This window comes from Geotrypetes seraphini, chromosome 7 (assembly GCF_902459505.1).
Source record: "Geotrypetes seraphini chromosome 7, aGeoSer1.1, whole genome shotgun sequence".
Lineage (NCBI taxonomy): Eukaryota > Metazoa > Chordata > Amphibia > Gymnophiona > Dermophiidae > Geotrypetes > Geotrypetes seraphini.
The window spans coordinates 117,203,969-117,229,637 of NC_047090.1; the positions used below are offsets into that span (position 1 = coordinate 117,203,969).

At 41.9% G+C, this 25,669-nt stretch overlaps 1 protein-coding gene across 1 annotated transcript in view; it reads right to left on the reverse strand.

Annotated features, from left to right (window-relative positions):
• The window catches only part of LOC117363950 (cytosolic phospholipase A2 delta-like), a 79,702-nt gene that overhangs the window by 27,155 nt on the left and 26,878 nt on the right, over positions 1-25,669 (reverse strand). The window contains exons 6-12 of the mRNA XM_033952568.1: positions 24,152-24,194; positions 21,951-22,014; positions 19,034-19,203; positions 17,573-17,671; positions 11,611-11,648; positions 5,104-5,239; positions 1,310-1,446 (exon numbers count right to left, since the gene is read on the reverse strand). Coding sequence (XP_033808459.1) covers positions 1,310-1,446; positions 5,104-5,239; positions 11,611-11,648; positions 17,573-17,671; positions 19,034-19,203; positions 21,951-22,014; positions 24,152-24,194 — 687 coding nt within the window. The remainder of the gene's footprint in view (positions 1-1,309; positions 1,447-5,103; positions 5,240-11,610; positions 11,649-17,572; positions 17,672-19,033; positions 19,204-21,950; positions 22,015-24,151; positions 24,195-25,669) is intronic.

Genomic DNA, 25,669 nt, shown 5'->3' on the forward strand with positions numbered 1-25,669 from the left:
TTTTAAATTTTAGTCCTAGTAGTGTGCTGGTCCACAAAATAATTATTTTATTTCTGCCAGTCCATGGGTATAAAAAGGTTGTAAAACACTGCACTAAAGACTCCCCAAGCAAATTACCTAATTAGATACACATGGATTGCTAAAGACCGATCGCGACGCATGCGTAGACCATCATTGTTGGCTGTACATGTGATCTGGCATGCGCCACTCTCTGCACATGCAAAGTCAAAACATAGGGGGAGGGGTGGAAAAGTAATCCAGGCAGGCGAAGGCGGACATGATCGAGGGCTGAGCCGGGCCCGATCTCGTCTCCCCTTCTTCACCGGGACTCGCTGCAAGCTCGTTTAAAAAGTCGGTTCATGTGCATCGGTTGGGGAGGGGAGGGGGGAACTGTCCAGCTTACCTGTGAGAGAAGGACAGTTAGGGAACAGAACACGAAACCCGCCCTGACTCTCCTGCTCTCTGCCGCCCTCCCTGCAGTGCGAGCACATGGTTTTAACCCACGGGTTTCTACCATGACGTACTTCTAAAATACATCCAGGAAAAATTGATTAATCTTACCATGTTAATGTAATTTTGAAAGTTTTCTTTATAATATCACTATCTGTATACAGTCTCTTCCTCTGTAAACCGCTCTGAACTGTTTGTGGTATTGCGATATATAAAAATAAAGTTATTATTATTATTTTGTCTCTGGTTGTAATGATATGTTCTGGTGTAATGATATGATATGATATGATATGATATGATAATGTTCTGGTGTAATGATATGTTTATTGCATTTGTTATGTTTTTTTGTGATTTTATTATATATGTTATTTTGTAATCCACACAGAATTGTTGGATATGTGGAATATAAGTTTTTTAAATAAAATGAATATATAAATGTCCTGATTTTCCTCCATATACATGTCCACACACATATACCTAACATATATTACACACATATATGTAAACACACACACACACACACATATATGTAAACGCACATAAGATGCCATTGTTTTTATATGGCTTCATATTTATATTAGTTTAGTTTACATGGATGCTCGTTTATCCTTTATGCATCTGTGTTTAATATGTATGTATTATCTGTACTGTAAACTTTCCTTTTTGTTATATTTATTTAATTAATGTTATATTTCATATCTTAAAATTCCAATAAAAAAATTAAAAAAAAAATGAAATGAAATTAAGGTGTATTAAGAGTACAAATGTGATTTTCGAGAGCATCCACCCTATAATATTTTTTTAAATCCCTTTCAACCTTGCCATAAGCCACGCTTTCCTTTCCCATTCAGGTTCTCACCATGTTGACCCAGATGCCCCAGTAATATATGTGATGCAATCCAAGAGATTCATCTTCTGGAGTGCCGCCAGGTGACTGTACAAACACGTCATCGCTCGGGCCCCGCCTCCCGTTGCCATGACAGCTACCACAGGAACCTGTTAAATATATGCACAAATAAATGAGCCCAAAGACAGAAGGACCATGGAATATATCCAGCCTATCAATTGCTAGGAAACCTTTAGACAGGAGCTTGACTATACAGTCCATTCTCGTTATTTGCACATTCCCAATGTGCGATTTTGCATATCCATGGTTGCATCCATTGTAAACAATATTTCCCATTCCTGCCACTATGGGCTAGATTCACTAAGGCCATGGATCCGATCCGATCCGTGAGCGATCCAATCCGATCTGTGGCCGGGGGGCTGATTCATTAATCACCCTCATGCAAATAAGGGCGATTGGAATCACGCCCCCAACCGACTGCACGGATCGCTCTCCAGCGATCCCGACACATGTGCAAATAGTCTGTGCATGCGCTGGCCCTCCGTGGCAGGCACAGCTGCAAAGAAGACTTTTTTCTTGTTTTTTACTTTTTCGTGAGCCCATGGTTTTTTAACCCACTTTAAACCCGCGGGTTAAAACCATGGGCTCGCGTTGCAGGGGAAGGCAAGTAGAGTTGGGGCAGAAGCAGGGTGGCAATCGGGGCAGAAGCAGGGTGGCAATCGGGGCAGAAGCAGGGTGGTGAGTCGGGACAGAAACAGGGCAGTGATCGGGGCAAAGAGCAGGAGAGTCGGGGCAGAGAACAGGAAAGTCAGGGCAGAGAGCAGGAGACTCGGGGCAGAAGCAGGGCAGTGATCGGGGCAAAGAGTAGGGCAGCGAGTCGGGACAGAGAGCAGGGCGGCAAGAGGAGAGTCGTGCAGGAGAACAGGAGAATCCAGGCAGAGAGCAGGCGATGCAGTCAGAAAGCATATGAGCGACTGGCCCCCAGCAGTCGCTTCTTTTGTTGATCGGCCAGCCCAGTCGGTGTTTCAGATTTCTTTAGTGAATTGCTGCCTGCCTATATTTGCATGCTGTTCCCCCTCATTTGCATGCACGGATTGGAGGTTGTTTGGCACCAAGGTTAGTGAATAGGGGCGGGGAACAATCAAGTTGCAAAGTGGGCGGGACACGATCGGTGAATCTTTGTGAATCTAGCCCTCTATTTGTCTATTTGCAGACTTGCTCTTTAAAAAAACAGCTTTCTTTGCTTTTACTTTCACTTAATTGTCTGGCATTTGCTTCCAGATATGGCGCTCAAGTGTCCAGAGAGTGAATTACAAGTATCAGCTGTCCCATGCAAAATCCTAGCACTATTTTCTCAATAGGATCCTCTGTTCACTTTCCATGGTTTTGAGGCACAACATGTACTGCTGGAACCTAACCTTTATTTTCCCATAGATTCTGAGTTTCATTATTTGCAATTTCGCAGTTCATGAACATTTTTGAGAACCGTACTACCATGAATAACGAGAATGGACTGTACATGTAGATGGGCAATATTTAAAGCCATTTTTGCTAATAGGCAGCAATTTAACAGTGTCTGATAACTGCCTTTCCTCAATAGCATCAAAAGTAAGTTGATTGTTCTGTATTTTAGCCATATTTATGGCCAGTATATTTTGGATAGGATGGCCCACATTCCATAAAAGATGCCCAAAGTTAGGCACCTAGATCGGCACAGCTAGCCAATCTAGGTGCATACCTTAATTATTTAAAAAGCTTAATCAGTGCCGATAACAAGCTTATTTAGCTCAATAATTGGCTTAAATTAAAATTGATTTCCAGGTGCCTGACTCAGTAGGTGCGTCCCAATTTAAGCTAGGCGCCTAGTCCAACGTGCCTACTGAAAGTGGGTATGGTTAAGGGCGGATCATGGGCTGATCTCGGGCTTGTTATGCATGTAGGCTCCTAAACTGGACGTAGGTGCTAATATTTAGGCCAAGACAACCCTGGCATAAATAGGGAGGCACCTAAGGTTTTGATGCCTACTAGGTTGGTTGCTGCTAGGCATGATTCTATAAATGATGCCTAACTCATGATTGACATGCGCTATGCACCATGTTCTATGGCACTTCTGTTTTAGGTGCCATTTATAGAATTGGGGCTGATATGAGTGTATATTAGTTATCAAGTGTATGAATGGTTTTTATTGGTTTTTTAAGAAAATCTATCCACACTAAAAGTAGCTGCAAGTCTGGACCTACTTTGGATCTACAGGAAGCTTCAAAGAGGAGCTATGCATAAACTTTTTCTCAGAAACCTGTGAAGTTTGTCTTCATGTAGACTGTCTAAAAATTGCCCTCCTTCCTCATCCTGTTGCTTTGATACTTTAAATTTGGACATGAGTTAATGTTTGACTCTTCCATCTACCAAAAGGTCTCTTGAACATTACCCTAGGCACAGAGATATTGAAAAGATTTCATCCAAACGCAAAAGGGCAAAATATGCTGTTTTTATCTTTGCATATTATTTCCAAAATTGAAAATATGATTTTTTTTCCCCTTAAACTCTCAGAAGCACACTAGCTGTGCCTGCAATTGGTCGAATTTGTATTCTTTTTACTAGAATTGACCATCATTTGTATGAGAATTTACCAACTTTTGAACAAAAGATTTGGCACCACTGCATAAGTTTTGGTAACAAAAGAAATGCTGGCTTCTCATGAAATTAACAGAAAACCTCAAAATGAATTTCTTATAGATCCTCGCACTCAAGTTTCAAGTTTAATAAGATTTCATATACTGCCTTTAAGACAGCTTTCAGAGCAGTTTACAATGATGCATACTTTCTGAAGAAGGAAAAAATGGCATATCATGTAAGAAAAGAGGTAAGAAAGAGAATTTGAGAGCTGGAGCATTGACCCCCCTGACAGCAGCAGCATATCATGGACTATATACATTAGTAAATAAAGCTTTAAGGTCGGTTTTGAATTTAGTATATGAATTTTCAAGGCAAGGGGTTAGAGGAAGAGCATTCCAAAGAGTGGACCCAATTACACTAAATATCTGTGAACAATTGAAATCGTAGCATACAGTATGGAGAAAGGGAACAAAAAGCAAAAATATGGTAGAATTTTTAAAATGGTTTAAACTTGAATCAAGAACATGGATGTTGAGAAATAAATACCGTATTATCAACAAGCCTTGAAGATGCAAGCTATTCATACGAGTATATCTCTCATTCTGGCTTAGTCTCAGCAGAAACGCCACAGGGAAAATCCTTTCAATAGTTAATGCTATTGACTGGAAATCTTCACAATCTAGAACTTTTGCTACACAGTAATAAAAATGTTAACCTGGAGGTTCTTTGCTGACCTCTAAAGTCTGAAATGGGAACTGCCCAATAAAAATACAGCTGCAGCTTGCATGCTACTAATCAGAAAACTCTTAGCAACAGCTGGTTTCTGATTGGTTGGCATATCTTGTTCAGTGAATTCTGATCTCTTTCAGTCTGTTCAGTGTATCTAGTGGGGTTTCATTTACTCATGTTCATAGGGATGCTGGACATTACTATCTGCATTTATTTAAACTAATGGTAGACAAAGGCCAAAAACCGATCCATTTATCCAGATATCAACAATGAATATTCATATGCTATGTTTGCATATATTTTGGTTTAAGAACCAGAATCATTTGCATATTTTGGTTATTTTGATTTAAACCAGTTTATGGCCCTTGAGGGCCAAGGTTGTTTACTACACATTTACAGTAGCATTAAAAATAATAAGGCCAATTAAGGCAAACTTCTGCTCCCAATTCATTTATAAGTACCTCATGGTCCTTCAGCTCTTCATCCAGTTGAAGAACTTTCTTTAATGCATCTGCAACCACCCTTTTCCGCTTCCACAGAAAATCTCTCTCCTCCTCACACAAATCAAATCCCAAGCGTACATCAAACTTTTCTGGGCTGTAAAAGAGGTACACAGAGTACACAGTTGACGATTTTTTCTGAACCTGCAAATAATTATCTGTTTCTGAGGTCCTTACTTGAATTCACAGACTGTTCTCACATCTGCCTGACAGATAGGATGCTATTGCAGACATACTCTTTAGCTACAAAGGTTTCTTACCTGGTCATACAATCCATAAATCATACTGTGACTTTGAAATTACTAATGCTTTACTGTCAATCTGCCATTCCTGAAAAATTTAGTTCTAGTCTTATTTGCTGAGTAGGCAGCAGCAGGCTAGGAATGGTTCTTCTTGTTCTATTTGGATTGAAATGAGTACAGGAGTCTCTCTGGTGCAGGCACAATTGGACTATTGCAATTCTGTTTACTTAAGCTTGAGTAAGGGTAATTTACAACAACTTCAACTGATTCAAAATGCAGCAGCTAAATTGATTTTTGGAAAGAGAAAGTTTTATCATGTTTCCCCTCTGTTGAGACAACTCCACTGGCTTCCTGTTTACTTTAGAATACAATTCAAATGCGCTTGCATGGTATTTAAACTTTTATATGGCATATTTGCACCCTTGGTACCTTTGACTAAACACTCATCGGTCTTTTGATTCAAGAAATACTAAAAAATACAAACTCTCTTTTCCCTCCTTTAAGAGAATAAAATCTATTGGAATGTTATGTCGGTTTTACTCATTTAGATTCACAGAGGGATTCCCTTCTGTTAGAACACTTGTTTCTTTTCAGACTTTCTGCAAGACTGTGAAAACATTATTATTTCAACAATATTTAGATATTTGTCCTAGGTAATTTAAATAATTTGTCCGATTTGATGGGGATCTACTTCCCTTTAGCTGGCTGTAATATTGGGATTAATTTAAATTTTACATTTTAATTGAACTGTACTTTCCCTTGATATTTACTTATGTTAACCAAGTTGAGCTCCATTTAGGTGATGATGCGGCATATACACTCAAGGGCTCCTTTTACGAAGGTGTGCTAGCGTTTAGCGTGATTAACGTGAGCTATGGCGCACGCTAGCAAAAAAACTACCACCTGCTCAAGAGGAGACAGTAGCGGCTAGCACGTGTGGCATTTTAGCGTGAGCTATTGCGCGCGTAAAGACCCTAGTGCACCTTCGTAAAAGGAGCCCTAAGTCTTTAAATTAGATTAAACTGTTATGTAATTTTAATAGATCTTTTGATGTATCATTTTATTTTTCTGTGGATGACATTAGTTGTATGTTCCTCTCGTTTACTCATGTTTCGGATTTTGTTATTTTGCTACATGCTTTGTTGCATTGCAGACATAAGAACATAAGAACATAAGAAATGCCTCCGCTGGGTCAGACCTAAGGTCCATCGCGCCCAGCAGTCCGCTCATGCGGCGGCCCATCAGGTCCAGGACCTGTGCAGTAATCTTTTATCTATCCCCTTTTCCAGCAGGAAATTGTCCAATCCTTTCTTAAACCCCAGTACCGTTCGCTGCCCTATAACGTCCTCTGGAAGCGCATTCCAGGTGTCCACCACACGTTGGGTAAAGAAGAACTTCCTAGCATTTGTTCTGAATCTGTCCCCTTTCAACTTTTCCGAATGCCCTCTTGTTTTTTTATGTTCTGAAAGTTTGAAGAATCTGTCCCTCTCTACTCTCTCTATGCCCTTCATGATCTTGTAAGTCTCTATCATATCCCCTCTAAGTCTTCTCTTCTCCAGGGAAAAGAGACCCAGTTTCTCCAATCTCTCAGCGTATGAAAGGTTTTCCATCCCCTTAATCAGTCGTGTCGCTCTCCTCTGAACTCTCTCGAGTAACACCATATCCTTCTTAAGGTATGGTGACCAATACTGGACGCAGTACTCAAGATGCGGACGCACCATTGCCCGGTACAGCGGCAGGATAACTTCTTTCGTTCTTGTTGTAATGGACGCTTATGGGTTTAATCATTAATATTAAGAAAATGGAGGTGCTGATAGATTCCTCTAAAGAAGTGTTGATAACATATGAGTCAATTATTTTATGTCATACTGGGATTCCTATTAAGAAGAGGGTGAAGTATTTGAGGATTCTTTGATTGGATTTGATTTTAAAGCATTTTATGAGTTACATATGTTGCAATGGTATATTGTTGTTTTTTATAAATTCTTTATTTATATTTTAACATTTGACAATCATTACAAGTCAAACAGGAAAAAATACCGTGTAAGTGAAATAAATACAAAGATCCAAATTCTTTAAAAAGAAATCTCCTTAATACAAGTCCTCTATAATATTGGGGACGTAGCTAAAGTATAACTGAAATTAAACATAGGAAATCAAATAATAGGAAACAAAGACTGGAGGCCTGACTGCTGTTTAGCAAGAATTTCTTGAGCTATCTTAGAAATAGCAAAATTCAAGTAGTAGACATTGATTGCTCTCTGGCTGAAACAAATTTAGACAACTGCTGCGGTTCATAGAAAACATATCTATCATCCTTATACAGTATATTATCACACACTTGCAGGGGTATCTTAGAATAAAAGTTGTCCCCAACTGAACTGCCTGGGGTCTCAAAATAAGAAACTGCTTCCTTCTCTTCTGGGTGGATCGAGAAACATCTGGATCCATTCTTATAGTGTTCATCAGGAAAGGTATATCCTTATATTTAAAAACATCTTAAGCATCCATTCCCTATCAGAGTCAATTGCAAACTGTACAATCAATGTGGCTGAAGCCTGGGCCTCAGAGTTCGACCTCTCCAGGAAATTAGTCAAATCCAAACTATCAGCAGAAACATTCTTTTGGTTAGGATTTTGAGGTTTTAAAAGTCGTAGGAAGGTAAAAAATCTTTGAAAGAGGTGGATATGAGGTCTCGGGCACTTTCAGAATTTCACTCATATATCTTTTAAACATTGCTAAGGGCGGTATCAGATGAACTTTACGAAAATTAATAATCTGGAGATTACATCTCCTAATATAATTTTCCATCATTTCTTGTTTGAAGTGCAAACTAGCACTGCCCTTAGCCCTTGTGTTTCCAAAGATTTTATTTTAACTTCAAAGTCACTGGTTTTAGACTAAACTTGTTACCTTAGTCTTAAGATCCAAATTTTCTGAGAGTGCAGTAGTACATTTAATGGAAAGTTGCTGTATTTGGTTCCCAAGAGAAATCTGCATAGCTGAACTAGCTTCCCAAATAGATTCCATCGTGAAGACCTTAGGCCTCTGTAAGGGAGCAGCTTCTGCTCCAGAGCTCCCTGCAGCTCCCTCTATGCCTTGAGCCGCCTCAGTTATGGAAACACCTCCTTGAGTTTGCTGTATTCTCGTCACCTGCTAGAAAGATAATAATTTCTCCTCTTGCCCCCTACCGGAGTCTGTCCTCCCGCTCCGTGGGACCAGCAAGTAAGACTCCCGGGCCGGCATGTCTAAAAAAGACTCTCCCGTCGCGCCAGGACAGCTGGGCGGATAGCGCTCATCAGAGGATAGAGTGACACCCTTAAAGGAGAGATTTCACGCCTCAGTTCACGTGGGCTCGCCAGCCGAGGAAACCTCTGAACTTCTAACTACTGAGCTGCGTTCCACGAAGGCATCCATCGGGCCTGACAAGGAAACAGTTTCATCCAGGAGAACCCGGAACTTAGACTTCCTTTTTACCATCAGGTAATCTGAAAACTTTCATGCAGGTACGATGGCGTCATCGGAAGGGCATCAGGCCGCCATCTTATTTTCATTCCTCCCCTTGCAATGGTATGTTTTTATCTTTCTGTTTTTTGACTTTCATATGAGGGGCCGCTGAAAAGTTCTCAGCCCATCCAACAAAGTTGGGGCAGTCTTCATCGAGGGCTATACACGTGGAGGGGCATAATCGAAAGGGACATTTAAGTCCGTTTACGTCCATCTTGCAAGTCGTCCAAAGTTAAAAAGAGCCTAAGACACATTTTTGAAAGATACGTCCAACTTTTTTTTACTTTCGAAAATCGTCTAATTATACGTCCTGCCGATCTGATCGTCCAAGCCACTAAATTGTCCATCTTTATACCACATTTCCGTCCAAGTCCAAAATGCCTAGAACAAGCCCTGTTAGACGTGGGAGGGGTCTGCAAAGTGATGGACTGCATACCCAGACATGCCACCTAAATAGTGGGGTACCTTACAGGGCACTTCTGTGAACTTCACAAAAGGGTGCCATGGCTTCTCCTCACTACAGCTCTCTTAAAGGTGATGGTGAGCCCCCAAAACCACCTCCAGAATCCCCTAGACCCAATTATCTACTACCCCAATAGCCCTTATGGCTGCAGGAGCCACTTATATGCCAGTACAAAAGGGTTTTGGGGGTGTATAGGGCAGTGCACATGTTTAAGTATCAATGCAGTGATTACAGGGACTTATGGGCAGGGTCCTCCTCTCTATGGGTCCCTTACCCACCCCCAAGACGACTTAAGCTGCCTCTGGGCTGGATGACTAGGCTTTCCTATGCCAGGCGGCCAGATGATGATGGTCTGGAGGCTGAAATTTAAAGTTGTGAATAAAATTTTTATGGGGGTGGGGGTAGGAGTTGGTGATCACTGGGGTAGTGTGTGGGGGTCTGTGTTATGTGTTTGCAGTGCTTATCTGGTGAGTTTAGGTGGGTTTTTGTGACTTAGACCATGTTTTACATGGTCTAAGTCACAACATCCAAGTTCCGTCGATCCTGGGCTGTATAACTTTCGGTTATATATGCTGTATGACTATATCTAAGCCAGCCCATGTTCCGCCCAACTCCCGCCCTCGACATGCCTCCCGAAACGCCCCGTTTAGCTTTGGACGTTGAGCGGCACTATGAAGGCCTAGGTCATTTAGAAATATGTCCAAAACCAGTTTTTATTTTCGGCGCTTGGACGTTTTTGAGAAATATTCGTCCAAGTGCTGACTTAGGCCATTTTTTGGACGTTTTTCTCTTTCGATTATGAGCCCCTTAGTCCACTGATTTTTCACTTTTTTTCGTTCCATCGGAAAAATACGGAACAAAAAAATAGAAAATCACAGCAGGGCTGTTTCTATAAACAGCGCCTAAATTGACTGGCGCCTAAAAAAATGGTGCTGGCTGTGTGTCAATCACACTTAGGAGCCATTTACAGAATCGCGGCTAGTGGCACCTATGTATAAACTTAGGCACTTGAAATGTAGGTGAGGGTTTTAAAGGCCTACATTTCAGTCACCTAAGTTTTTGGAAAATCACGCCTAGCAGTGCCTAAGTCACGCTCCACCCATAGAAACGCCCATGTAGGTGTTAGGCGCCGCTAAGCACCATGTGAAAGGCACCTATCACACAATTAAAATTTTTTTAGTGATTATTGAGGCTATTAAGGGTATTTTGCCAATTAAGATAGGCGCCTAAATTAGGCGTCCTTTACAAGAATCAGCCCCTAAATCTATAGCTCTCGATGGAGACTGCCCTAACTTTTTTGGTTAGACTGAGAACTTTTCAGCAGCCCCTTGTACATGTTACAAGGTTTACTTTTTCTTTGCTTTGATCATACAAATTTATTTTCTAAGGCTTATTGAAGTCCGTCTTGTGTACATGGCAGATGGTGCAAAATTCTGTGACTAGAGCGTTACTTGAGTGAGTCAATACTGATTATAGAAACACATTGATTACCAATTCATTGTCGGGTTATATTTAGGATTTTAGTGATGATTTTTAAATCTCTTCATGGCTTATGGGCTCCTACAGCTACCTCTGTGTTGGTTCCATATTTTTTGATTCTCCAGTAAAGTTCATGCTTGTTTTTGCCACTCTTGGTGGTTTCATCTGTAAGTTCGTTAAGTTGCCTCACGTTAGGGCATTTTCAGTGGCTGCTCCTCATTGTTGGAATCAGCTTTTAGTTCTGTTAGGAAACTTTCTGATCTACAGGCTTTTCATAAATATTCTTTTTCAATTGAGATTGCTTTTACTAATATGAAGATGATTTTATTACATGTTTTCATACTGTTAATATTTATTGTTACTTGCTTAGAACATAATGGATGGGTGGGCTATACCTACTTTAAATAAATATATTTTATTAATTTTCTGTAAAAGTGCTGTTGACAGCTAAAAATGCAGAGTCAGAATGACAGCAAGAGGAACATAAATATCACAACCTGCTTTCGTCCAATAACTGGAATAACCCTAAGGACAGCAACATTGCCACAGACCATTCTGAGACATGAAAATGAGTGTGACCCTGCTATAGTAGACAGGCAGTATACTTATCTTACTCTACAAGATATTTGTACTGCTCTACCCTAGGGAGAGCCGTAGGCTTTGCTTTCATTACCGCAGAATATTATAGAAAATGCCAAAGCAGATCCATCCTAGACAGGAAAAGAAGTACAGGGGACTAGTAGGGTAGGGTGGAGTGGGTGATGAGAGGTACTTTACCAGTCCTGGGTTCTCAGCTTCAGGTTCAGTTGTTCATTCTGAAAACAAGACAGTTGAAGAACAAGTGACAAAGTTATTCCTGTGTATAAGGAAAAGATTTTTAAACAGAAGAACAAATTCTCCAAAAGGCGTCCCGAAGTTAGGCAGCAGTAAAGTAAGCATCCTATCGCCAACTAATTAACCAATTTGGAAGCACTTTTTTTTTTTAATGTAGGTACCGTTCTTAGGTGCCTGTCTTGTGCTTACGGAGGCACATAAGAATGCCTACGGACGCTTAAGGCTAGTATGGGTATGGTTTGTGCTGGAAGTGGCCTTAGCCATTTGTAGGTGGCCCTATGTGCCTCAGTAGGTGTGTGACCAGCGCCTTAAATGTAGGCCTTTAAAATACTGGCCTACATTTAAGGTGCATATGTTAAAAAAAGATGCAATTCTGGACATGGCGCCATAGGCGTCTTACCACCATCTAATGAGCGGGATGCACATTTTTTTAAAAATGCAAGTGCAATTTTTAGTCACCTGTCACACCTATAGAGGTGCAGAGGGACGCTTACAAACACCTAAGGCTGGCGTGAGCGTGGCTTGCACCAGAAATGGCCTTAGGCATCCATATGCATCCCTAAGCACTTCCATAGACATGAGACCAGCCCCTTAAATGTAGGCCTTTAAAATGCTGGCCTACATTTAAGGTGCCTATGTTTAAAAAAATGACGTGATTCTGGACATGGTGCCTGCCGGTGATTAACACGTGGCAGGCGCCGCTTCCAGAATTAAGCCCTTTGTACATTGCACTTTTGTTAACATCTTTCATATCAATCATATTTTTCCCAAGAATGGTATCAGCAGTAGAGACGGGCTGATCCAAATTCTGTGATGGTTCACAATTTATTTGACTGAGTGTGACTCAGTGTTAAGTCACTTTTTCCATATCATCCCTAGGTTCTCAAAGAATAAAGTCAAAACCAGCTGTTACATCTGCTGAAATCACTGTGAGCTGTTCTTTCTGGTAATAGGTCAGAAGGAAGACAATTGGAAAGAATTATGCCTCAGGGCCTCAGTAAAAATAGTTAATGTCTTATTAAAGAAATGACAATTTTGCATGATGTAAAACTCTTTATAGTTTATAAATCTTTCCTTTTGGCTGTCTTAAAAATAATATTGTAATTTATAGCTAAAGAGACATATGATCAATAAACTGTTTTATTTTACTTTTTTGATTATGATAAACATACCGAGGGCCTCAAAATAGTACCTGGCGGGTCACGTGTGACTCCCGGGCCGCAAGTTTGAGACCACTGGACTAGAAGGATTCCTGGATCTCAACTGAATTGGACATACATTGAACCACTTATAACAAGGTCCCAGTGGCAGATATTTAGATTAAAGACCCCTAAGCAACAGTTTTGGAAAAGATCCCCAGAGTGTGGGAGGGTGGAGTCTACCTCAGAAGATCTGGGAACAGCTACATGTGAGCCCCCTTCTTCTTGAGCTCCCCCCCCCACACACACACACATTGTAGAGACTACACCACTTGTAGAGAATTTACACCACTTAAGAGTCCCTGATCTTTTCCAAGAGAAGGGCCACTTAGATCATTTCAAATCTTTAAAAGGAGTCTTACAATTTGAAAAAGGATGGTGGTAAGAGACAAGATTCCTAGGGGTGTGGCAGATAATAACAATGTCAACAATAAAGGCTTTAGAATGGAAGGGGCTACACTAATATTTTGCCTAGTGCAGCATCAGGAACTAGTGATCATGATGGGAATGCAGATGAAGATTGGTTTTGTTTGGCCTCCTCCAACTAAAAAGGTGTTCCACTGCCTCTAAAATTTCTGGATTTCTCAGAATTTGGCAGCCTTGCCCCTGCCTTCTCATACCTCTGTATCAGACGCCTGAGATATAGGGATATGTGATGTAAACTCCCTCTCACCTCCTCTCCCATTCTTCAGGAGAGATGGTATAAGTACATTTAATAAGCTATACAACATATTCTCTTATGTCTCTCTCCCATTCCTCTCATTCACCCCTCTTCTCCCTTCCCATCAGTTTTTTTCATCCCTTGTTCGTCACTCTCATTCTTTCAACCTTCCTCATCTCACCTTCTCATCTCAACCTTTCTCATCTCCCTCTCCTTCCATCTCTCTCCCCTCTCTTCCCATTTCGCTTCTCATTGCTCCCACTTTCTCACTCCCTTCTATCTATGTCATGTGTCTTTTTGATCTCCCACTGGTGAAGCCTGGACTACCCACCAGCATCTTCTTTCAGCAGAACATGTCTAGTCAGATCTTTTCCAACAACCTGTCTGTTGCCACAACTGTCTTCCATGGGCCAAATCGGGTCACAGGGATATAATATTTGGTGGGCTGGGAAAATGAACTCCATGGGCCATAGTTTGGGGACTCTTGACTTATAACTTGGAAAGTTGTGATAACAGACTTGAAGAACATTGCCACAGATTTTGAAGGACAGGTACTGTATACTGCCCCCCTAGCCTTCCTAAATATTGTTTAATATGACTCTGGGCAAATCACTTAACCCTGTATTGCCCAGGGTTAAGTGATTTGCCCAGAGTCATATTAAACAATATTTAGAAAGGCTAAGGGTGCAGTACCAGTCCTTCAAAATCTGTGGCAGAAATCAGTGCATTGTTCTTCATGTCAGTCAGTTCAACCAAGAAGAGAATGATGTGGCTATAGTTCAATCAAAGATCTGAAACAATGTCAAAACACTCTTTTCAGCTACAGTGGAAAATTAACACTCAGAATTTAGGAAGTTGGTTGGTTGGGCTGAGAACCAATTGTACCACAGAAAGGCAGTATTTAAAATCTTATTACTCTTTATCCTTATTTTTAGAAGCATCTGCACATATGATTAGCAGCAATTACTTGTGATTTCAGGAAGCTGCCATTTGCATGTGGAGCTTCAGACCATGCAAAAATTTCAAAGCAGCATTGTGGGGAAGTGGTTTAGGCTGCCCTGGGCAAGACAAAAATCTACATATTGTGGCAGGGAATAGTCATTCAACTCGAGTTATTAGTTTAAGCAGTTTCATCTTTTGTTCCAATGGAAATTTCTGATCCTTTGTTGTCCCCTGAGGAAGGCGACACAGTCGCCAAAACTTGGATTCAAGTTGGGACCACATTCATTTTGTATGTTAAGGACTTGTTTTTGGACTTTGAAAAATTACCAATAAAGTATATCACCAATAAAGTAACTGAAGGCTGGTTCATGACATCTCCTGTGCCTCTTCTTTCATTGTTCTATTAGGCATGCATGCCTTTGGCATTGCTCAAAGGCATGCATGGAATTTTAAAAATGGAATTGTTTTGGCTAGACACTATTTACCCTTCTGGTCCCATCCTAGACCCCCCCTGTCCACCACGCCTCCTAGAGGCTGTGAAAGACATTTTTCTAGACTCCATCCTTCCTCTCATCAACACCTCTCTACAAACAGGCTTAGTGCCCACAAACTGGAAGTCAGCATTCAGACCAAACTTGAAAAATCCCACACTCAACCCTAACGTGCCCGGCATCTTTACACCCATCTCTAACCTACCCTTCATCTCCAAGATCCTGGAAAAAAACAGTGCTAAACCAATTACACTCCTTCATCGATAAACAAGGAACCCTATCTACCTTCCAATCGGGATTCAGGAAATTCCACAGTACTGAAACTGATCATTGACGACTGCTGGAAACTCATGGATAAGGGTAATGATATCGTTCTAGTGTTATTGGATCTCAGTGCAATGTTTGACACTATTGACCATCCTTTCCTCATTGCACAGTTCTCTGAAATTGGAATCCGAGACACTGCATTATGATGGTTCACCTCCTTCCTGAATAATAGATCCCAGAGTGTACTGTTCAACGATACACTATCAAAACCCATACCGATCAAATACGGTGTTCCACAAGGCACTCTACTATCTCCCTTATTATTCAATCTCTATATTAGGCCTGTCCTAGACATAGCCCACAAATACCAAACACAGATTCACTCCTTCGTGGATGACATCCAACTGTATCTACCACTAGAAGAAACTCGCGACTCCCAGATCACGAAACTCCTAAACTGGATGTCCCTCCACAAATTACAAATAAACACCTCCAAAATGGAACTCCTTTGGATCCACAAAGATCACTGCAACGGCACCTGTCCCTCCCTGCATTGGAACTTAGCTACAATAACTGCAAAGGACCAAGTACATAGTCTAGGAATACTCCTTGACTCCAAACTCAGGTGGTATCTTCCTCATTCTACTACCTGTGACAACTCCAAAAAATAAAGAACTATTTTTCTGAGTCTGACTTTACACAACTACTCTATGCCCTTGTCCTCTCACACATGGACTACTACAACACGCTAGTCATCAGATTCACAATGCAGAACATACAATGTTTCCAGCATGTACAAAACGCAGCAATCAGACTTCTAAAAAACCACCATGCCCGTGACCCTATGTCCTAGGCTTTATCGTCAGCTCACTGGCTACCTGTGTCTTCAAAGATCTGAAGGCAGAGCTCAAATCCTTGTATGACATGGTGTTGGGCTACATGATGACCAAACTTCCTCCATATGTGCCGAACAGGTCCCTCTGTTCCCAGGATGAAATACGACTCAAAATGCCCCCTGGTCATGCCTTCAATTGCAAACTGCGAAATGAAGTTCCTACTCCTACTTCATTCCAACCCACTGGAATCAACTGCCCCCACAGATCAAATCCGTTGAAGGACTCCTGAACTTTAGGAAAGCAATAAAAACATACCTCTTCACCTAACTCCCCTGCCTACATCCGGTGGATTACAAAGAAATATATTTTTTGGTACTAGATCCTCAGTATATGCCAAGTTAGGATAAAAGAAAACTTGTATTGAAAAATCTTGCATTGTAACTATGGCATACTGTAACCTGTAAACTGTATATTATGCATATTGGAATTAGATCCCTATAAATTTAAAGGATTGTTAAAATGCTGGTTCTACAAGGATGCTTTTGAAACCTAATCATCAACCTCTTTTGATCCCATTTGTTGCATATATGTACTCTGTCTTTAGGCTCCAAGAAATTGAAAAAAAAAAAGTTCTTAATTTTCTATTCCATTATATCCTTACTTTTAAAATTTCTTACCCTCCTTCTGTATTTTCCTGTTATGTGTCCTTTACTATGCTTATTGTAGTTCTCCCTACTTCCCTTATGTATTGGTACGTCATGTTCGTGTGTGTCAGTTGTAGTTAATAATTAAGACCCTGTTTTTAATTGTAAATCGCTGTGAATTAATGATATTGCGATACATCAAAATTTTAATAAAACTTGAAACTTGATGTGTCGAGTTAGGATTAAAACTTGTTTTAAATAAACTTGTACTGTAAATATGGCAAATTGTAGCCTGTTAACTGTATATATGTATGCTAACATGTAACCCGTTCTGAGCTTGTTGGGGAGAACAGGACAGAAAACGAATTAAATAGATAAATAAGTAAATAGGGCTTTACATGATGGATTAAGGGAATGTCCCCCTTAATCCCCCCTCCCTTTGCCCCCCTTGTTTATGTCTACCTCCAAAATGAAAAAATATAAAGTGGCTTCACTATTTATTTGGCTGCACTCACACATCTAGTTTGTAAAACTAGAGAGCTATATATAGAAGGGGCAAAATGACATGTGGAAGTTGTGAAAGCACCGCTTTCATGTAGAAATGCTGAGTTCATGCCATTTACTTTATCCATATGTATATTTGTAAAATGGCTGCTCCTGCAGTACATGTTGACAAATACACATACACTCCAGCATGTTCTTATAAGTATTTTACAAAAAGCTCCATGTTTGCCAAAGCCTTTTGTAAAATATCACCATATGATCATGTCCCAGTCTGGACATCAATTCCAATCTCAATATTCTATGCATGATGAGATTTCAAGTGTACTATACCATATAGATTTGCTCCTAGTACAGTACTTACCTCTTCAGCAGGAACCGTTACATCCACGTATTTTTCTTCAGGAAGTGAATTAAGAAGTACGTTCAGGGAGTGAGCAGAGGTGTCCTCTACGTCTGTACTCTGAAGGAAGAAAAGACATTTGAAGGCTCATGTACCATGCAATGGATGTCCCCTGCCTTCCCATTCCCTGGAGATATAGGCACTGGTGTAATGAGGGTGGGAGACGCCCGGGGCAGTGGTACCCACTTCGCCCTCCTCTCCACCCCCACCCCCCTGCCATGTGCGCGCCACTTCCCTATCCCTGTACCTGTTTAGCTTCCCCAGCGCGAGTAGCATCTCCAACTTGCTGCCCACGCCGGCGTCGGCTCTCCCTCTGACGTCACTTCCTCGCCTCAGGACCCGGAAGTAACATCAAAGGGGAGCGCCGAGGTCAGCGCGAGTAGCAGGTTGGAGTTGCTGCTCGCGATGGCGAAGAGCTAGAGGTACAGTGGGGGGAAGTGCGCGCGGCTGAGGAGGCGTGGGAAGAAGCGGGAGGCGGAGAAGAGAAGAGGTGCCAGCGCCCCTCCCCTTCAAGACAGCACCCAGAGCAGTCCACCCCCCCCCCCTCTTACTATGCCACTGGATATAGGGATGTCTGTTGCAAACTCCCTCCTCCATTTCTCTTTTCATTCACTCATATTCCCTCAGTTTCTTACTCCTTTTTTCCTTCCTTGCCATTCTTCAGGAAAGTCAACTGGCACTTTGGATGGAGCTGATTAGATTATAATTTATTCTCCTTGAGGGTTGACTGGGGTAGGAGCACTACAGAGGCAGTTCGCCCAACCTCAGGCAGGGGTGAAGCACACTTTGCTACCTTAAACATTAAGCGGAGCTCCAAAACCTTTTTTGCCTTGAATGACAGGTTCATAAAAAGTGGCCTACATTTGCCAGTTGTGAATAACCAATTGAATTAGTGTGGGTTTGGTCATTTATTGATACGCTCTTACTGAGGTGAGGTCCCTTCTGCCTTGCTGTGCTGTATGCTTGGAGCAAGCTGCCCGAATCCTTATGGCAGGCTCCGTCTCTGGCAGTGTTCAAGGCCCAGTTAAAAGCCCACCTCTTTGAGAGTGCTTGTGACTCCTAACTCTTCTCCTTGGGTTCTGTATCCCCCAACCCTATATGTCATATCTGTCTATCCAAGTTAGATTGTAAGCTCTTCCGTCTATAAATGTCAAAATGTACAGCGCTGTGTACGCCTTTCAGCGCTATATAAGTAATTAGTAGTAGTAAAAAATTATGTGTGGAGGTCCATGTATTGTTTTTGACATCAAATTATTATGCACTCTTTTACTCCCATATTTGATTGAGCTGCTGCTATTATGACACATTGTGTGGAGGAGATATTTCCCCTACCTTCAGGCACCACCAGGTACGTGATCTGTGGTGGGCAGTTAAAGAGGGATAAAGGAATATGAGTGAAGGTGTAAATGAAACATAACATACAAAAGTCACTTCTGGAAAGCTGGCTTTCTGCAGACTTGCAGTGAGTTCTGGCTCCCAGCCTTTCACGGAGTGGAAGAGGAACTGATTCTCAGAGCTGGACTTGGGGCTGATCGAGGTACTCTTACTGTTTTCATACGATCCTTTAACTTCCAGCACAAGGTCTTTCTTGTCTACAGAGATTGGAGAAATCCCACAGAATATACACTGTTAGGCCTCTGAATGATACACTCTGCTTTCACATACTTCAGCCTGACGCTATTTTTCTCATTTATTATCAACAGTCATTCTGAAACTGTTGCAGAAGACACTGTAAAAAGACCAAAATCTTGTTTTCATCGTTAAAGGATTAAAAATTAATTCATTCTATAAAAATAGGCAGTTCCAGTGGGAATTATAACATTGGATTTTGATATAAAATGAAGGACACGGATTGAAACTAGCAAATACATTGACTATATATGTTCCAGTTATTTTCCAGGAATGCTACTCATATTCACTAGATAACAGTTTTCTAACTATTGATGGGTAAGTGGATCAGCTGGTACTGTTACCCACAGCCTCTCTCTCATTTCCAGTCTTCCCACCAGTGCTGTTTTAAAGTAATATAAGAACATAAGAATTGCCGCTGCTGGGTCAGACCAGAGGTCCATCGCGCCCAGCAGTCCACTCACGCGGTGGCCCCCAGGTCAAAGACCAGTGCCCTAACCGAGACCAGCCCTATCTGCGTTCATTCTGGTTCAGCAGGAACTTGTACAACCTTGTCTTGAATCCCTGGAGGGTGCTTTCCCTTATAACAGACTCCGGAAGAGCGTTCCAGTTCTCTACCACTCTCTGGGTGAAGAAGAACTTCCTTACGTTTGTATGGAATCTTTCCCCTTTTAACTTTAGAGAGTGCCCTCTCGTTCTCTCTACCTTGGAGAGGGTGAACAATCTGTCTTTATCTACTGTCTGTTCCCTTCATTATCTTGAATGTTTCTAAACTAAACTAAACCTTGTTTATATACCGCGGCCTCTCCATAATTATAGAGCTTGGCACGGTTTACAAGAGCTTAATAAAGGAAGAAATAACACATTGGGTTTGGAGGATGAGTATAGGAGGGAGAAGAGCATTACATTTTTGTGAAGAGCCTGGTTTTCAAGTGCTTACGGAATAGTTGGAAGGATCCCTGATTCCGTAGTAGGACAGTAAGATTGTTCCAAAGCCCTGTGATTCTGAAGAAGAGAGATTTACCCAATTGTCCCGCATAGAGGATACCTTTTAGCGAGGGGAAGGATAGTTTGAGTTTTTGGGTGGGCCTGGTGGTGTCAGGTGGTTTCGATCATGTCCCCTCTCAGTCTCCTCTTTTCAAGGGAGAATAGGCCCAGCTTCTCTAATCTCTCACTGTACAGCAACTCCTCCAACCCCTTAATCATTTTAGTCGCTCGTCTCTGGACCCTTTCAAGTAGTACCATGTCCTTTTTCATGTACGTCACTTCCTCATAGGTTACAAAGGTACTTTGTGTGCATAAATGCTTTGAAAATGAGCCCCATAGCTTTTGCTCTCCCATCACCTAAACTGATTTTCAAACAATTTGATCTCCTAGGGAAAGAGACAATGAATGGCTCGCTGGCAGCCTTCTTCTAGTTTCCTGGCCTCTCTCGTGGACACATCATGGAAAAGGGGACTGAGTAAGCTTCTTCCCTTCCAGCCTAGTCTCTCTATAGCGCTGAAAGGCATAATCAGCACTGTAATTCTAACACACAATAGACAGTCCCTGCTCAGAAGAGCTTACAATTTAGACTAGATATTTTAGGGTTGGGGAGATTATAGTGGGTCTAGGTATCTGACAGCAGTGAGTGGGAGTTAAGAGTTGAAAGCAGTTTCAAAAAAGTGGGCCTTTAGCTTGGATATGAACACTGCAAGGGACGGAGCACAACGTATTGATTCAGGAAGCCTGTTCCAGGCATACGGCGCCGCAAGAAAGAAGGGACGGAGTCTGGAGTTGGCAGTGGAACAGAAGGGTACAGATAAGAGGGGTTTGCCTGATGAGCGAAGATCACGGGGGGAGCATAGGGGGAGATATTGGGGGGCTTCAAAGCGAATGCACTTGTAAGTCAGCAAGAGGAGTTTCACAATATTCAGAGATGGACGGGGAGCCAATGAAGCGACTTGAGGAGAGGGGTAATGTGAGAATAGCGGCTCTCAAGGAATACGAGTCATGCAGCAGCATTTTGAATGGATTGAAGAGGCAAGAGACGGGCGCGCAGCCTAGCAGTTGATGACTTAATAAACAGGGATAAATCGAGCCCTGACTCATCCCAACCCAGACAAGGGTAGGTATTGCACGGCTGAAAATGGCAGAGGTGACCAAGAGCAGTGGTGATTCACTGGCTTTTCTCAACCCACCTAATGGCGTAGTAGGGGTGGGGGAGGAAGGTTTGCCCTGGGCACAGTCTTGGGGGGGGGGGCGCTGGCACCCGTCCTCCTCTCCACTGCCCCCGCTCCTTCCTCCTCTTCCTGCTGCCGCACACACGGCTTCACTTCCCCCCTTCCGTACCTCTAGCTCTTTCAGCACAAGCAACAACTCCAACCTGTTGCTCGCTCTGGCATCGGTTCTTCGTCTGATGTCACTTCCGGATCTCACACCTAGGAAGTGACATCAGAGGAAGAGTCGACACAAGCAGCAAAGTGGTGATGGTGCTCAGGTTGGGAAAGATAGAGGTACTGGGGAAAGAAAGGGGCATGCGTGGGGGGGAGGGGGAGGAAGGAGCGTGAGGTGGAGAAGAGAGTGGGGGAAGGGGCACCTCTGCCTCAGGTGCCTCTCACCCTCGCTATGCCACTGACCCTATCATCTAATTGGTATCTCTGGTGATTGCAATTATTATAGAGAAAAAAGAGCAAGTTCATGGCCAGACAGAATAGGAGAAGCAGCTCACCTTTCAGGGAGATTGTACTTTTCTCTTTGTCTATCTGGACTTCTAAACAGGAAATCTCACGAGACTGTAAGAAGAAATCAAAGAAGAGGTAGATTTTAAAAATTTGCTACAATGACCCTTGCCAATTGCATTACTGTTACTGCACTTCCTGGTTGTGGCACTATAGCTGCAGGGCTGAGATACTGGAATATAGGGCTGGCTTTTACAAGGTTTTCATTGCCAAGCAATTAAACAGTCAAGGAAAAAATGAACTGGATCTCCACAGAAATAGCCAAAACAAAACAGAAAATGGAGTTCCAAATCTTGTTTATAACCTCTCTATCTCCTTCTTGCCTGCTCCCAACTCGCTAAGTTATATTGATTGATTGACTTATTTGTAAATTTCGCTGTAGATGTACAGTCTCTTGTCATGTAAACCGCTCTGAACTATTCTGGTACTGCGGTATACAAAAATAAAGTTATTATTATTATTATTAATCCAACCATGGGAGAGAAGAGTGCTTTAAAAAGGTCTTTATTGATCTCAATTGCCACTCCCAACTGCTACCGGATGCCCACCCGACTCCCCCCCACACACACTGAACTATCCCCCACACCCCAAACCTGTAGAAAAAGATGACAGCAGGAGGGATGCCCAGTCCATCCTGCTAGCAGGCCTGCCATCCCAAAATGGCAGCCCTTCCCCTTCCCTGTGCATCCTAGGACAGCATGGGGAGAGGCCTAAGCCTCTGATTGGCTCAGATGTCTAAGCCAAAACATCCAAGTGCTGATTTTCAAAAATGTCCTTTTGGACATCTTGCAAGGTGTCCTAGCCGCTGTGAATCCAGACTAAAGGGAGGGTGGGGCATGTTGGAGGTGTGTTCTGGTCAGGTTAAGACTTGGACATCTTGCGACAATAATTAAACATTTCCCAAGACATTCTGGATGGAACGTTGACGTTCTGAGTAAACCTACTTTAAAAGCATCTGGATGTCAAAAAGGAACCCAAACTGACAAGATAACCACTGGAGGGATTAAGTAATGACTCTTCCACACACAACAAAGAAAAATGGGGAGACAGTGAAAACAATCCACAAAAACAAAAATTGTGGATACAGATGTTCTGGAGATTTAAAGCGCCATTTGGGGGGAGGAGTTAGAATATTTTAATACAGGTCATGCACTAATGTGTTCACTAGCTTACAGTTTACAGTAGCATTTGCCATCTACTATTTAGGTGGTGCTAGGTGGTCCTGCGTTAACCCTGCATTATCCAGTTAGTGTGTGCTAACTATAATGCACTACCTGGATAATGTGGGAATGCCCACTCTCCACCCATGACATGCCCCCTTCAAAAATACTGCTGACAAGTTTCTAATATGTGCTAAATCAACCCCTTTGTGAGCCTGTTATCATATTCTCAACATGCATACACATTTTTCTTAACTCTTGGGATAATTCATGAAAAAGTCCACCAGATGTCAGTATTGTTCCATGAATAGTACATCAACGATGCCTTTGATCCCTTTTCAAAGACTTTGGCCCAAATTCTGAAACCAGCACCTAAAGTTAGGCACCTATTTCAGAGGCACCCACCTAAATAGGTGCCTATCTAAATTGAATAACAAGCTCGATTAAGTTTTTCAATCAGCACTGATTGAAACATAGGCGCCTATCAAGAAAGTGTGATTCTGTAACTAGGCGCCTCTAAAAATTTAGGCGGCCTTCAAAAATTAGGTGCTATGCATGTTAGGTGTGGGCGTGGCTAAGTGTTAGGCGCCTTCTTACAGAATCACTGCTCTTAAGCAAGCTTAAGTGCTCTCATGGACACCTAACTTTTAGTTGTGCCTAGACCTGGCCTATTTAATGGACACCTCCAAACTAGATGCCACTCAGCATGATTCACTAAACAGCACCCAATTTTACTTGCATCGCGCTGAACAGTGCCTATATCGGTGCCTAACTTTTGGGCGCTTCTTATAGAATTTGCCCTTTTGCGCTGCCCCCTCACAGCCAACATTAAAATCTGCCACAATGAAGGAGCACTGACAAAAACTGGCAATCACACATATCTCTCCTGTTTCTTCGTTAGCATACGTCTGCATGTTAGGATACAATAAGCCACTAGCTTCCTCCAATGAAGTGGTTTAAAAAATACATATTTTTAAAGATCTCAAAGGAAGAAAGAACCTCTTATCCAATCAGAAAAATGGAATACTTACCGCTAACACTCCATTAGTTATGATCTCTTCAGGTGGATCAGAACTAGAAAACATCACAAGTCGGAAAAATTAATGCTTACAGTTCATAAATAATAAATAAATACCATATTATAGTCGCCAAATGTTTTTCTTTTCCGTTTATTTCCTTGCAAAAGCTCATTAAGAACATAAGAACATAAGCAATGCCTCCGCTGGGTCAGACCTGAGGTCTATCGTGCCCAGCAGCCCGCTCACGCGGTGGCCCAACAGGTCCAGGACCTGTGTAGTAATCCTCTATCTATACCCTTCTATCCCCTTTTTCAGCAGGAAATTGTCCAATCCTTTCTTAAACCCCGGTACCGTACTCTGTCCTATTACATCTTCTGGAAGCGCATTCCAGATGTCCACCACACGTTGGGTAAAGAAGAACTTCCTAGCATTTGTTTTGAATCTGTCCCCTTTCAATTTTTCTGAATGCCCTCTTGTACTTTTATTATTTAAAAGTTTGAAGAATCTGTCCCTCTCTACTCTCTCTACACCCCTCATGATCTTATAAGTCTCTATCATATCCCCTCTAAGTCTCCTCTTCTCCAGGGAAAAGAGAACCAGTTTCTCCAATTTCTCAGGGTATGAAAGGTTTTCCATCCCTTTAATTAGACGTGTCGCTCTCCTCTGAACTCTCTCGAGTAACGCCATGTCCTTCTTAAGGTATGGCGACCAATATTGGACGCAGTACTCCAAATGCGGACGCACCATCGCCCAATACAACGGCAGGATGACTTCTTTCATCCTGGTTGTAATACCCTTCTTGATTATACCTTTTTGTGGGAGTCAGACTCCTCCCAGTAGTTTTCAAATATTGTCAGAGATTAAAACACTTGCTGCCTTGTTAGGCCCAGGAATTACTAGAGGTTTGTAAGCTGAAACGTCCTTTCTGGCACCATCAAACATAAATTATACCTAGATCTTATTACTATATCAGTTTTAGGAGCCAAACAGGCCTCTTCTTGGAGTACAACATCTGTAGAAAGAGCTCAGTAGATCCCTGAGGTAATTTTCAATAACAGTTAATAATGATCGTTGTGCAGGTAACAACAACAACAACAACAAAAGTTAAATAAATAAATAATTGTATGTAATGTGTTGGTCAAAGTGACTTTCAATAAACATATTGGGGACCATTCTACAGTATAAATGGGCATTTTGATTGAGACACCACAATGGGCATGCTTAGTGCCAATTCTATAACACTATGGCCCTCTTTTACTAAGGTGCGCTAAGCGTTTTAGCACGCGTTTAGCACACGCTAAATCAACATGTGCGCTAATCACTAATGCATCCATAGGATAACATGCACATGTTAGCGTTTAGCTCATGATTAGCACACACTAATATTTAACACGTGCTAAAAAGCATAGCACACCTTAGTGAAAGAGGGGGTATGTAAGTGCACGTAAGACATTATAGCAGGGGTGTCAAAGTCCCTCCTTGAGGACCGCAATCCAGTTGGGTTTTCAGGATTTCCACAATGAATATGCA